Below are 15683 nucleotides of genomic sequence, written 5' to 3'. Positions count from 1 at the left end.
AAGATAAAGCCCAGTCCCACTGAAACTAGTCTGAAACTTGCTGTGCTAAATATCAGATCCTTATGTAACAAATCTCTCTTAATTAATAATTTTATTTCTTCTTATCTTGATTTTATGTTTTTAACTGAAACATGGCTTGACAAAAACACAGGAAATGTAGTTCTGATAGAATCTGCTCCACCCAACTTTAAGTTTGAATCTGAAACACGAGAAAACAAAAAAGGGGGTGGAGTCTGTGCTGTCTTTAGAGATGAAATAATTACCCGCAGGTTGTCTTTTGGGGTGTTTTCATCATTTGAGTATGTATCCTTTAAAATGGAGCTAAAACGGTCTCCATCCATTCTCTTCATTGTTTTATACAAGCCTCCCCAGCACTGCCAAAGTTTTATTGATGATTTTACTGAGATGCTTTCAGTCATATGCACAGACTTTGATGGTTTGGTCATTACAGGTGATTTCAATGTGCATGTTGATAATATTTGTGGCAGAAACGCTAAAGAGCTTGATGCTGTCCTTGAAACCTTCAGTCTTACTCAGCATGTGAGAGGCCCCACCCACAGCAAAGGACACACTCTAGATCTCATAATTACAAAGGGGGTAAATATTTCAAATGTTAATGTGATCGATGTTGCTCTGTCTGATCATTTCTGTGTCTTCTTTGACCTGTCTGTTTCTCCCAAACCTCCGGTTGGTCCTGCAGTTGTTCAGCGGAGACACATAAGTGATGGCACAGGTGCACTGTTTATGGAAATGATAAACTTTGAAAATGTCTCATGTTCTAATGTAAATGATTTGTTGAACTCTGTTACATCTAGTGTTTTGAATGTTCTGGACACCATCGCCCCTATAAAGGCTAAAATGGTTAAAAATAAGCAGAAGGCGCCGTGGAGAAATGATGATTCGGTCAGGGCACAGAAAAGGGAGTGCCGCAGGGCCGAACGGAAATGGCGCAAGTCAAAGCTCCAGGTTCAAAAAGAGATTTACAAAGAAAAGCTGAACATGTACAACCTAATCTTATGTAGAACTAGGGAAAGATATTTTTCTGAAATAATTGGAAGCTGCAGTAACAACTCGCGTGTCCTGTTTGCCACAGTAAACAGATTAACAAACCCTCCAGCTCAGCTGCCGTTAGAACTCATTTCCACATCCAAGTGTAATGAGTTTGCATTATTCTTTAATGACAAAGTTCAGGGCATTAAAAATGCTATAAATCCCACAATGCAAAAAATTACCCTAAAACCACCAAGACACTTAGAGCTAACTCACTTTGCACCAGTAACTGACAAAACTGTCCATGAGATCATCACCAGTCTGAGTTCATCTACATGCTGCCTTGATGTGTTACCCACCAGATTTCTAAAGTCTGTGCTGAACAGTTTGTTAGCACCATTCACTCACATAATTAACATGTCGCTTCAATCTGGAACATTCCCAATGTCTTTGAAAACTGCGGTCATAAAGCCTCTCCTAAAGAAGAGCAGTCTTGATGCCGCAGTACTGAGTCATTACCGGCCCATCTCTAATCTGCCATTTTTGGGCAAAGTCCTTGAAAAGGTTGTTTACCAACAGCTCACAGATTTCCTCTTAATAAACAACTCATTTGATGTTTTTCAGTCAGGTTTTAGACCTCATCACAGCACTGAGACTGCTCTTGTCAAGGTGACAAATGACATCCGCCTGAACACTGACACGGGCAAAGCCTCAGTCTTAATTCTGTTAGAGCTGAGTGCTGCTTTTGACACTGTCGATCATGGGATCCTCTTACAAAGACTAGAGGACTGGGTGGGCATCACTGGCACTGCCCTAAACTGGTTAAGGTCCTATCTGGAAGACAGGAAGTACTTTGTTGAAATTGGTAGCTGTGTCTCAGACCACATGACCCTGACCTGTGGAGTGCCCCAAGGGTCAGTCCTGGGTCCCCTTCTGTTCAACCTCTACATGCTGCCGTTGGGTCAGTTGATACGCAGTGAAAATGTGTCCTATCACAATTATGCAGACGACACTCAGATCTATGTTTCACTATCGGCAGGTGACTATGGACCAGTAGATTCACTCTGTCACTGCATCCAACAGATCAGTTTGTGGATGCAAAACAACTTTCTCCAGCTGAACTCAGACAAGACTGAAATAATCGTTTTTGGCCCACAGAAACAAAGAGAAAGTGTTAGCGGTCACCTCCAGAGTCTCGCTCTAAAACCTACAAACCAAATTAGAAATCTGGGGGTAATAATGGACTCAGACTTGAACTTTAATAGCCACGTCAAATCAATAACATCAGCAGCTTTTTACCATCTAAAAAACATTGCCAAAATCAAAAATATAGTGTCAAAACCAGATTTAGAGAGACTTATCCATGCGTTTGTCTCCAGTAGATTAGACTACTGTAACGGCCTGCTCACTGGTCTCTCCAAACGAGTTGTAAAACAGCTGCAGTACATCCAGAACGCTGCTGCTCGGGTCCTGACTAGAACCAGGAAGTATGATCACATTAGTCCTGTTCTCAGGTCTCTGCACTGGCTCCTGTGGCTCAGAGAATAGACTTTAAAGCAGCTCTGCTTGTGTACAAGTCTCTCCATGGCCTAGCACCAAAGTACATCTTGGATATGTTAGTGCCATATGAACCATCTCGGACTCTGAGGACCTCAGGGACCGGCCTCTTGCTGGTGCCCAGAGTCAGGACAAAACATGGGGAATCTGCGTTTCGGTTTTATGCAGCTAAAATCTGGAACAGTCTTCCTGAAGATGTGAGACAGGCTTCTACTCTGACAATGTTCAAATCTAAGCTAAAAACAGTTTTGTTTAGCTGCGCATATGACTGAAAGGATTTTTTCTTTGCACTCTTCTCTTTTGTTTGTGATTTTATTAGTTTAGAAAATCAGTTGGATTGATAATTTTTAATTTAGTTAATTTTATTGTATTTCTGTTTCTGTAATTTCTTTGTGATTTGAATGCATTCTTCCTGCTGTGAAGCACTTTGAATTGCCTTGTGTATGAAATGTGCTCTACAAATAAACTTGCCTTGCCTTGCCTAAACGAATGACACAGACTTTTTTATATTGAAGCAGCTCGTTTCTGGTATTTCGTCTGTATTTCGTTTACAACAATATACAAAGTAGAAATGTGTAAAATGTCTCCAATAATGATTTATTTAAATGTAATACGGTTGTTTCATCTCTTTGATCAAACACACAACATTTTAGTTTCACCGATTTTGGCTGAAAATGTCACAAAAAAAGTTGGAAGAAAGGACGGGGACAAGACCCGGACGAGACGAGACCGGGACGAGACCGAGACGAGACCGGGACGAGACAGGGACGAGACAGGGACGAGACGGGGACAAAAGTTTTATCTATTGTTCCATCTATTGTTCTATGCAATATAAAAGCTATAATAATGACATTCCAGTGATTAAAACCATCTATTTCAATTAAGGATGGCAAAATTATTCAGATATAATTAATCCATGATCATGATTATTCAGGTCACAATTTAATAATAAGAACCCAAAAAATTATAATCATCACAATTTTAGAAGCAAAATTAAGTTTTTTTTGTTCAATGTCTCGTCCCCCAAAAAATGACCAAAACATAAAAACAAGCAGTTTTTTTGTCATATTTAACAGTATTTAGTCTTTCATACAGTTAAAATTCATAAACCCTGTTGAGGAACAGTGACATGGCAGAGAATTAAAGAAAAGAGCAGAGAAGTTCAGTTCAGGCCACAGATTTCCAGGAAGTGTTTCAGTTCCTCCGTTCACAGTTCAGAGAATAGTTTAGACTTCTAAAGAGCTGGAATTTACTTCATCACCTGCAAATGAATCACGCAACAACAACAGGATGAATCACACAAGTCAGGTTTATCCCAGCGTCCAACACTGATGCGTGCAGAGCGTATCAAAGTGTGTGGACCTTTAGCTTCCAGGACTAAAAACAAACTCCTGTGCATCATCAACCGACCAAGACACGTGAATAATGCTTAAATTGTGACGTTTTCCCCCCACAATAATCGTAACGCTGACATTTGAAACCGTGACATCTCCAGTGGAGACACTTCGCGCTCAGGGGTTCCCTCAAGTTCAGTTCAGCCCGCAGATTTACAGGACGTATTTGTCTTATTATACATTACTATGTTATTTATACACGACACTCCAGCCCAATTTTCATAAAGACAAAAAAACAACAAAAAGAAATGTTTCAGACACAAAATAATAGTCATAAACACAAAACAATAAAACAAAGTCGTAAAACTCGAGACCAATCAAAAACTGTGTTCAAGAAAAGGTCCAAATTAGGGATGTGAAGGGATTATTAAATTACTCGATGATAGTGATTATTTAGTTCACAATATAATCTAGGGGTGTCAAACATGCGGCCCGTGGGCTGCAACCGGCCCTTCAGATGTTTTAATCCGGACCGCCAAACATTTCTAATTTACACATATAAACCCCTTAAGCGTAGTGCATAAATTTCTTTATTCCATTTTTGTCCACATCTTATAAAAAAAAGAGAACTCTCAAACTGCTTAATCTGCTGTAATCTGTAACACTCTTATTTTTAGTCAAACCCACAAGTAAAAAATAAAATGAAAAGGACTTTAAATGGATTCCGCCTGGACATTTTAGCTTTATTACAAGTGCCTAAAACTCGGACTCAGTGTCCACATAGAGCTATCACATGGCTATATAAAGCTATTTATTTAAAGTTTTTATTGTTTCACTTTTTACGTTATGTTCAGCCTGAGCATCGACACCCTTGATATAATCGGAAAGACTTAAAAATTATAATTGTTACATTTTTAGAAGAATGTTACTTTTTTTTTTATTCAATTCATAGAAAAGTGACAATTTTCAAACTAAAACATTTTTTAAAACAGCTCTTTAGCCGTGCTGACCAGAAACGATAATCATTTTAACGCTGAAGCGGTTTTATCTGAACGCTCCAGTCGTTGGCGTTTTCCCCAAACTGACCAATGACGTTGTCGGACAGGAAGCAGGCGAGCGGCGACACAACCATCACACGACGATCACACGAAGATCACACGACGATCACACGACTATCACAAAACAGAAAGAGGAAACCCACCAGAACCACAGTCCTATTTAAAGACTTCGGCTGAATGTACGTTTGGCAGTTTTATAAAGTGGCACATACAGCCTCAACGGGACGCAAATCTCACGGAGCCGCACGTTTATCACGGAGAACGGAATCGTAGCCATTAGGGCCGCAGCTAACGATCGTTTTTGCTAATCGATAAGTTGGGCGATCACGCGGCGAACAAATTTTTTAAACCAAATTTGGCGGGGATGAAGCGGAAGTGAAGCCAAAGGGCGTCTTCGTCAAATACACACTGAATTTACACGATTTCCCCGTCATTTTCATGCTTATGAAACTCAATTTGAGTCATAAAACTCATAAAACTTTAATTCAATTTAAATAATCGATTAGTTGGGATTACAGTATTTTCGGAACTATAAATCGCACCTTTTTCCATAGTTTTGGCCAAGGTACGACTTATATGTGATATTATTCATTATTTTCACACTGGTATCTGTATGTCACATGTTGATTATTTTCACACTGGCGACCAAAAGAGGGCACTCTAGGCTCTAAGCGACACAGAAGAAGAATCTGCACTTCCTCTTCCTCTGGAGTTTGTGGAGTTGTTTAGAAGTGACACAGAGGAAGAAGAATTCAGTGGATTTAGTGATTTGGGGTAAAACTGATGCTTTGCTAAACTTGTTAGCATGTTCTTTATGCTATAGTTATCTGAATAACTGTTCATATGTTACGTTAACATACCAGACACTTACCACAGTTCTGTCGGTGCCTCATGTAGCTGAAGGTGTTAGCGTTAGCATACGTCATGTAGCTGAAGGTGTTAGCGTTAGCATACGTCATGTAGCTGAAGGTGTTAGCGTTAGCATACGTACACCTATTTACCATGTTCTCTCATCTGTTATTATTTTAAATTTCTAGATTAAAAGTCTGTTCTTGATCTTGGATTTTATCAAAATGAGTGTCCCCCAAAAATGTGACTTATATATGCTGTTTTCTTCTCTATTATGCATTTTTTGGCTGGCTTGTCGCAGCCCGAGTGGAATGATGCTTTTTCCTTTTGAAACGTTTTGACAAGACTTTGGTGCGAATCATTTCTTGCAAAATAAGAAATAAAAGTACTTATTTCTGGGCTGGTAATTGCACAAACACAAGCTATTACGGTTTAGAAATGACAGTCTATTATGTTCCTAATTATTGTGGTATCGAGTATCACGCTGGTCATTACAGTATCGTGACTCCACAATACGCGATCCTCCTGGACGTTGCGCCGATCTAACGAAGTCATCTTGGATTCCGTCCGCACGTCTTCGTTTGAATCCCTCGCACTCGTTTGGAACTCCCGTGTGCTGCGCAGTAGTTTGGAGATGTGTCCGCGCTTGTCCTTTAAACCTCACATTCTTCGATCTGTCCGAACACGAGTGAGTCGGAGAGAGCGCGGCGCCTTTACTCTGCGCCCCATCGCCGAGCATCGCCGCGTGCCACACGGCCAAGCAGCTAAATTATAACCGCCGACACGGGGCGTATAACCAAGACCCCGACAGTTTATCACGTTTTAATTTTAGTCACAGCGTAAACCAAATGTAAACCCACTTACTATCAGTCAAATCCCAACATTCTGGGTTGTATTGGGATTAGTTTGTTCTGACTTTTATTACCGCCGTTACCGCGCGTAGCCTGGTAATGGCGACGGCCCGTCCGGCGCGACAATACGACAACTTCTTTCACATTTTACAACTTCAGCGTCGAGGAAAGTGACGCCGCGTTGACATTTTGATGCATTTTTCACACAGAGTTGCATCGTTGGGATCTAATTTGCTCGGACTGTGACAAATTAGATGCATTAGAGTGTTTTTTGGAGTTTGCATCAAGTTTTATCTGCTAAGTTTGGGATTTATCACAACAGGAAAATGTCAATGACAAAAAGGAAGAGTTTGACACCAAAGACTATAAAATATGCTCTTTTATCTGACAGTAGCTATTTTAAACACAAAATAAATATGATACCACGTGGTCTTCTGCTAGTTCTGCATAAGTTGCACAGGAGTATAAGTCGCACAGGAGTACAAATTGCACAGGAGTATAAGTTGCACAGGAGTATAAGTCGCACTGGAGTATAAGTCGCACTGGAGTATAAGTCGCACTGGAGTATAAGTCGCACTGGAGTATAAGTCGCACTGGAGTATAAGTCGCACTGGAGTATAAGTCGCACTGGAGTATAAGTCTAAGTATATAAGTATAAGTGGCACCCCGGCCAAAACTACAAAAAAGGTGCGACGTATAGTCCGAAAAATACGGTATAATGTATCTATTTATTATTTATCTATTATATCTATCGACACTTTGCTGATTCATTCAAATTTGTCGGACAATTAAACCTTGACTAACACATATGTAATGGATTGACATTATATCTTCAGAATATCGAGATCTTTAATTCCGTCGATAGCGCACAGCCCTGGTCCAAACCCTTGTTTAGCCGTGACTAAACGAAGCAGGGCAAAAGCTGACCACTCCGCACACCCGGCTCGTCCTACCTGTGCTGTCGAACTGCAGTTGCTGACAGGTGGAGGCGGAGTTCCAGGGACAGCTGTAGACGGCCCCTCGCTCCACCACAGAGCTGGAACCAGACGTGTTTGCCCTGGGGGCCCCGATCAACACGTCCGACCTGCAGAGGGACACAACCAGGGACGTCAAGGCCAAACGCTTCAGGTCACAACTCGAAGAACTAACAAAATGCAAATTTGAGAAACAAAAGTTGACTTGAATCGTCACTTTAGAAAACGATGTACTTGGGCCTCAAGACTCCTGCCATGGACACAATAAATGGATACTTTTGGAACATACTTTTGGCAGCAGGGGAAAAGGCAACCGCAAAAGAAATGGACAAATTTAATAAACTTTGGACTAAATTGGATTTGAATGTTGGACTTGCTGTGCCGTAATTTTATTTGTTTGTCTATTGTGATAATTTTTCATTATTATTATTATAATTTTTACTATTATTATAATTTTTACGATTATTATTATTGTCTACTCTCTAGTCCTGTTTTTATTTGTATGTATTTTTAAGAAAAAAGGAGGAAACAACTCCAGGATAATCATAAATCATCGTAAAATTATTATGTATGTATGTAACACTAGAGCAGGGGTGGCCAACCAGTCAGAGACGAAGAGCCACATTTTTTACTGTGTTACCGCAAAGAGCCACATCATACACATGGGCACACATGAACATCACCCCATCCCTTCCTCTTACACACACACCTGCAAGGACGGGGTCATTTTTATTAATACATCTCAGAAAAAAGGGAATATCATCATTAAATCGGGGCCGGGAAGCGTTTGATTAAAGTCCGCCTCGGCCCACGCCATGATAGTTTACAAGTGATAGTTTACAAGTTTACTCAGTGACTAGTCTTCGTGTTCTAGCGGTGAATCGTTGTGCGTGTTGGCCCAGCGGTTAGCGACACGCCTTCATGTGCAGAGGTTCGTGAGATCGAAACCTGACATGAACTTTTAATCTTGCATTTTTTTCCTCGTCTCCCAACTCATTTATTTCAATATCAAATTAGTTCAGGGGTTTTGGCAGCATTCCTCTCTAGTCCTCTTTTACTATACAGTTAGGAGACGAGGGGAAAAAAATGCAAGATTAAGTGTTCATGTCGGGTATCGATCTTACGGACCTCTGCTCGCTCTGCCGCTGGGCCAACACGCGGGCCGATTTCAGCACAGCACTTGTGGCAACGACACTGCGGGCGCCTCCGCATACGCAGAGCGTCGTCTGGTACAACACAAACACAAATGTTGATATGAACGTAAAAGAGCCGCATGAAACCAGGCAAAGAGCCGTATGCGGCTCGCGAGCCGCGGGTTCGCCACCCCTGCACTAGACCATGACAATGTAACATCTATAATGAAGACTACACCAGGACTAAAGCTGGTCTTAAGCAAGACTACAGCAGGACTAAAGCAGGACTAAAGTAGGACTAAAGCAGGACTACACCAGGACTAAAGCTGGTCTTAAGCAAGACTACAGCAGGACTAAAGCAGGACTAAAGTAGGACTAAAGCAGGACTACACCAGGACTAAACCAGGACTAAAGTAGGACTAAAGCAGGACTACACCAGGACTAAAGCTGGTCTTAAGCAAGACTACAGCAGGACTAAAGCAGGACTAAAGTAGGACTAAAGCAGGACTACACCAGGACTAAACCAGGACTAAAGCAGGACTACACTAGGACTAAAGCTGGTCTTAAGCAGGACTACAGCAGGACTAAAGCAGGACTAAAGTAGGACTAAAGCAGGACTACACCAGGACTAAAGCTGGTCTTAAGCAAGACTACAGCAGGACTAAAGCAGGACTACAGCAGGACTAAAGCAGGACTACAGCAGGACTAAAGCAGGACTAAGTAGGACTAGAGCAGGAATAAAGCAGGACTACACCAGGACTAAAGCAGGACTAAACCAGGTCTAAAGCCGGACTAAAGCAGGACTAAATCAGGTCTAAAGCCGGACTAAAGCAGGACTAAATCAGGTCTAAAGCCGGACTAAAGCAGTACTAAATCAGGTCTAAAGCCGGTCTAAAGCAGGACTAACCTTGGACAAATGTACAACAAAGTCTCCTCCGACAACATTTTTAGAACAGCTATTATAAACTCTGCTTTGTGCAAAGTCAATTTAGAGAGAATTGATTGCATTGACTGTTTTCTGTCTTGAGAGCTTTGGGAGTGGACAAAAAGAGTTCAGAGGAGATGAATAATTGAGTACGGACAAATGCATCGTTTTGAAGCAGTTCCAAGTTAATCAGGCACATTGTCTCAAATCTTCAAAAAAACAATCCCAAAAGCTGATTAAATAAATGCCTTCAAGAGGTCGAAGGCCACGGAACACCGCACTTGCTTCTCGACCAAAGTCACACATTTACACGTTTTCTGGCCGTCGTTATCGTGACGATCCGATACAACAACACGGATAGTTTAGAGTCTGTGAACATCACGGTCTTTACGCTGTAGAGGAAAGGTTGCAGCCTCTCATTACACACATGACATTGTTAAACTTAAGTGGCTCTTATCGTCGGCGACTTGAGACGGTTTTGGTTTGTGACCGTCAGCTTTGACTTTCGTTTAGAACAAATGTGTCCTGCAACTCCCGGCCAAGATACTACTACACTAACCCAGGATAATCCCAGTAAACACTTTGCGAAACATAACACAAATAGTGTTAGCTCAAATCTTATCGTACAATGAAAAAAATTACAAAAATGTCTATTAATGTAAATATAGACATTGCCACGTTCGTTTGCCTACAAAACAAGACCACTGATCATTTGAGGGGGGCTGTAGTCGACGAAAGACATTCTTGGTGGAGTAGAGACACGCTCCGTGCCGAGATTACGAGTCTAAAAGGGGGCGTAGCTCTGGCTCTCAAACCTGCAAAGTATCCAATATCCAATATCTACATGGTATTTCACCCTGGAGAGACAAAGAGACCACGAGAATGGACTCTTTAGCAAGCTTTATTTGCGAGTTATTTGGCGCTCAGACCCCGGCGGAAGACGTTGCAATCATGGGCACTCCATGATCTATTTGTATTAGATGTCTCCCCCCGGAGCCTGGAGACTGGTGGTGGTAGATGTGGAGAGGAGGTAGAGGATGAGGGGAATGTAGAGGAGGAGCTGGGGAGGTGGTGGGTCGCAGTACGGTTTGAGCGGCCGAGCCATCTGCCTGAGGGCTTAAATGCGACCGCCTGGGCGCTGATTGGGAGCAGGGAGGAGTCACTGGGAGCGTTGATTGGGGATGAGGAGCAGGTGCGAGGGCCATGGTACAGGCGCCCCCTGACCTTTCACCCTACTTCTTTGGCCAGGAAAAACTGCATAACCTCTTTGGGATAAGCGCAGAAACCTGGGAGAGTCCATGGTGAAGGAGGGATCTGACTCTCACAGACGGACAGGCGGGCGCCCGCTTGAGTGCGATGATGGCGCTGGGGAGCGGGGTCCTTCCATGGTGGCCTTGATGTAGGAAGGAGTTAGGTCTTCCAGGCTGAATTTACGCAGGCTTCATTTGGCCGTGGAGGTTCGGCAAACGTGGAGCTTCAGCATTTTCCGGACCACGGCTTGGCAGCCAATCAGAGCCAAGCACACAAACTTTGTCGACCAATCAGCGCGCAGCATGCAAATTTTCACTTGTAAACAGTAAGCGGTCATGGCGCGGACCGTGGCGGACTATCGTCAAACGCTTCCCGGCCCGATTTAATGGTGATATTCCCTTTTCTAAAATGTATTAATAAAAATGACCCCGTCCTTGCAAAAATGCCCCGTCCAAAATACGAGAAGACGGCCTCTAGCTAAAAGCCTGCTGACTCGGGAAAGAGGGATGAGACAGGGCTGTGCTTGGTCCCCCCTTCTGTTTATTTTGACCCACTGACTCTGGAAAGAGGGGTGAGACAGGGCTGTGCTTGGTCCCCCCCTTCTGTTTATTTTGACCCACTGACTCTGGAAAAGGTGTGAGACAGGGCTGTGCTTGGTCCCCCCTTCTGTTTATTTTGACCTACTGACTCTGGAAGAGGTGTGAGACAGGGCTGTGCTTGGTCCCCCCTTCTGTTTATTATTTGTACTTGGAACCACTGGCCCAATATATTAGTCATATCCTCCCAAAACTTCAGCAAACTCTCTCCATGTGTTCTCTTCTCGTCTGTCCTGGGCCATATAAACCTTTATTAAAATAATTAGTAGTAATAAATAATAGAAAAAGCTTCAGTTGTAGTAATAAATAACTAAAACACCATCGACTGATTAATCAACTAAAGGCACACAGCTCTACTTTTGACTCAACATGGTGCAGCCGAATTATGTGGTTGGAATTCAGTGCTTATTTTTCATTGGTACAAAAAATAAATGCATAATTGAGGGCCTCATGAAACAATAGCTTATTTTACATAACGCCATCTAATTACTGCTCCCTGCTGCTCCAGACCCTCATAATCACTTCATTACTGTAATAAGAAGGTTGCACACTTTCCGTCAATGTTATCCCAATGTTATTATTTTTTGATGGATATAAGCACAAACTCAAGGTGACATAAAGGTACATGTGGGTATGAATTATGATTTTTGAAAGTTGAAGTCAGTGCAGTTACTTTTCTGCAGGCAAATTTGGCTACTAGAGATGTCAAGATCTTAATTATCCAGGACACAATACAAAAGAACTAAACTAATAATAATTGTGACCATTTTAGAAGCAAATTTAAGTTATTTCAAATTTTTTTTTAAGTTTCAAAAAAGTACATTTGTGTTTATATCTGACCGTTTAGGTCACGTTAACTTTAATTTCTCATTCAGAAAGTTTAATTTCATAAAGATGGTCACAAACTGCTTATGAAAAGTGATCCATTAGATTAGAATGAAGGATTTTACTGTTGTTTGGTCATGGTGTCATTAATCGTGGATAATCGTTAAATCGTGAGGTTTCTTTTCGGTAAGTTTTCTGTTGTCATAGTTTTTTTTAAATAAAATGATAGAACAGAACACGACAGAAGGAGAGCGAAAAAAATCAAATTGTATCAAAAGAAATCACAACAAAGAAATGTCCAGATGACACTTTTTCCATGTTTCTAATTCTCTAATCTAATTATTATGCAAGTCCAGTCCTTACTCGTTTTTTTGTTTGTTATTATGTTATATATTTTCCTCTCGACAAGAAGCGTGTTCCAGAAGCGTGTTCCGGAAGCGTGTTCCGGAAGCGTGTTCCAGAAGCGTGTTCCAGAAGCGTGTTCCAGAAGCATGTACCAGAAGCATGTTCCAGAAGCATGTTCCAGAAGCATGTTCCAGAAGCATGTTCCAGAAGCATGTTCCAGAAGCATGTTCCAGAAGCATGTTCCAGAAGAATGTTCCAGAAGAATGTTCCAGAAGCATGTTCCAGAAGCATGTTCCAGAAGCATGTTCCAGAAGCATGTTCCAGAAGCATGTTCCAGAAGCATGTACCAGAAGCATGTACCAGAAGCATGTACCAGAAGCATGTACCGGAAGCATGTACCGGAAGCATGTACCGGAAGCATGTTCCGGAAGCATGTTCCGGAAGCATGTTCCGGAAGCATGTTCCGGAAGCATGTTCCGGAAGCATGTTCCGGAAGCATGTTCCGGAAGCATGTTCCGGAAGCATGTTCCGGAAGCATGTTCCGGAAGCATGTTCCGGAAGCATGTTCCGGAAGCATGTTCCGGAAGCATGTTCCGGAAGAATGTACCGGAAGCATGTTCCAGAAGCATGTACCAGAAGCATGTACCAGAAGCATGTACCAGAAGCATGTACCAGAAGCATGTTCCAGAAGCATGTTCCAGAAGCATGTTCCAGAAGCATGTTCCAGAAGCATGTTCCAGAAGCATGTTCCAGAAGCATGTTCCAGAAGCATGTTCCAGAAGCATGTTCCAGAAGCATGTACCAGAAGCATGTACCAGAAGCATGTACCAGAAGCATGTACCAGAAGCATGTTCCAGAAGCATGTTCCAGAAGCATGTTCCAGAAGCATGTTCCAGAAGCATGTACCAGAAGCATGTACCAGAAGCATGTTCCAGAAGCATGTTCCAGAAGCATGTACCAGAAGCATGTACCAGAAGCATGTACCAGAAGTATGTACCAGAAGTATGTTCCAGAAGTATGTTCCAGAAGTATGTTCCAGAAGTATGTTCCAGAAGTATGTACCAGAAGCATGTTCCAGAAGCATGTTCCAGAAGCATGTTCCAGAAGCATGTTCCAGAAGCATGTTCCAGAAGCATGTTCCAGAAGCATGTTCCAGAAGTATGTTCCAGAGGCATGTACCAGAGGCATGTACCAGAAGTATGTTCCAGAAGAATCCATTTACAGCGTCCATGTCATGGTTTTGATCCATAGATCTGAAGTTGAGAGGGCTGATGATGTCACAAACTGATTGCAGTGCTTAAGTGACCAAGTCCCAAACATAATTAGTCTCCAGACATTGGACCAGTATGTTGCAGAACATGCAACACATTGGTTAAGGAAAAGTCCGGTACAATGTTATGTTCCATTCCATCAGTTGTAGCAACATTCATTGTTTTTGACTGTCTAACATTTTGGGGCCAAAGGTTCCAAGTACAACGTAAACAGGAGGAGGGACCAGGCACAGCCCTGTCTCACTCCTCATGTTTAGTGTTTACAATAATCGTAACAATGTGATATTGTGACATTCCTATTGGCTACAATCGTTCATAGGCAATCATTATGGTCGTTATCAGATTACCGAAATGTCATGTAAACAGTTCCATCGGATGTGCGTAATCTGATTTGAGAAAATGTTTAAGATTGAAAGAGTTATTTTAATTTCATAACACAGAGTTTAACACAGCATTGCGGTCAGTTTTCGACACACTCGATTTTCAAACGATGTATCTGGGCCTCAGAACTCCTGCCGTGGTCACAGTGAATGGAAACCTCTGGAACATCTCCAGACGATCACAGACTGGACCGACATTATAACTGACATTCAAAAAATACAAGATTATATTCAAACTTTATATGAAAACGAACACATTTCACAGACTTTGGACCAAATGGACTGAACTACTTGTTTAGGGTCTGTTTGCATGTTCTCTCTGTGTCGCTTTGTTCCTTGTTCTGTGTCTATTTTTGCCGGACGAAAAAAATAGAACGAAAACAACAAATTAGTTTGAAAGTTTGAAAATCGAATTACTGCGTTATCCGACAACTCTTGTACATTCTTTTTACGTAGATAAAGCCACAAAAACCACAGACATAACCCACGTTTACCCCATCCGGACCGCGCAGACACTCACTTGGAGTTGGAGGGTCTGAAGAAGTCCACGGAGAAGCCGAAGTAGCTCCCGTGGGGTCCGGAGAACACGGAGGGTCTGTCCGCGTCCAGGTTGAACGAGCCGCAGAGCTGAAAACACAGCAGCAACAACACGGCGCGCGGGGCCATGGCTCCTGCGGGTGCGGGGTTCACTCCCGGTGGGCGCGGGTGGGCGCGGGGGTTCACTCCCGGCGGGCGCGGGGGTTCACTCCCGGCGGGTCAAACGCGACGGGAGAGGAGCGACCCAAACGTTCCCCGAGTCCCTCCTCACGGTTCTCACGGTCCCGAGCTGAAAACACGCCTGGTCCGAGCTCGCGCCGCTGTCATGTACCGCGTCCAAACACACGCCCCCCCCCCCCGATTCTTCTTCCGCGCGCGCGTCCCGACCCCCGTTAAAACCGCGGGATGAGCTTCGTGACACGGGCAGAGGCAGAGAGAGGCCGCGGTGCCGCCGGAGGACGTGTTTGTTGTGCGCGGAGCGGAGAAGTGTGTCAGCGCGAGCTCGCGTCCCGGAAGCGCGTTTGGGAGACAAAGCGCGCGCACGTTACGCACGACTTCCGGGGAGCGACTTCCAAAAGAAACCACGTTAAAAATAGTGAAACCTTTTCGTGTGGAATGAGGAGTATAACTTAAAGCCACAATACGCAACCATTTAGCCAAAGATAAAAGACAAAATTAAAAGTATGCTTTTTTTATTGCACTGGAAAAACCTGTGTCCTGACTGTGAGCGAGCTTGCGTCTCCACAAACCTGCCTCGTAGGCTACTGTTTCCATGGAAATGTTGTTCGTTTGGCTGTAATATTCCAC

At 42.9% G+C, this 15683-nt stretch overlaps 1 protein-coding gene across 1 annotated transcript in view; it reads right to left on the bottom strand.

Annotated features, from left to right (window-relative positions):
* itgav (integrin, alpha V) overlaps positions 1-15020 on the bottom strand; it is a 40544-nt gene extending 25524 nt beyond the window's left edge. The window contains exons 1-2 of the mRNA XM_072443978.1: positions 14860-15020; positions 7542-7723 (exon numbers count right to left, since the gene is read on the bottom strand). Of these exons, the coding sequence (XP_072300079.1) occupies positions 7542-7723; positions 14860-15005 (328 nt within the window). The 5' untranslated portion in view covers positions 15006-15020. The remainder of the gene's footprint in view (positions 1-7541; positions 7724-14859) is intronic.
* Positions 15021-15683: the final 663 nt, after the last annotated feature.

Source organism: Eucyclogobius newberryi, unplaced genomic scaffold (assembly GCF_026437365.1).
Source record: "Eucyclogobius newberryi isolate DKJ021-1_F unplaced genomic scaffold, fEucNew1.0.hap1 SCAF_14, whole genome shotgun sequence".
Lineage (NCBI taxonomy): Eukaryota > Metazoa > Chordata > Actinopteri > Gobiiformes > Gobiidae > Eucyclogobius > Eucyclogobius newberryi.
Note: the sequence above shows the minus strand (reverse complement) of the source record. Positions and strands in the feature narration are given on the sequence as shown.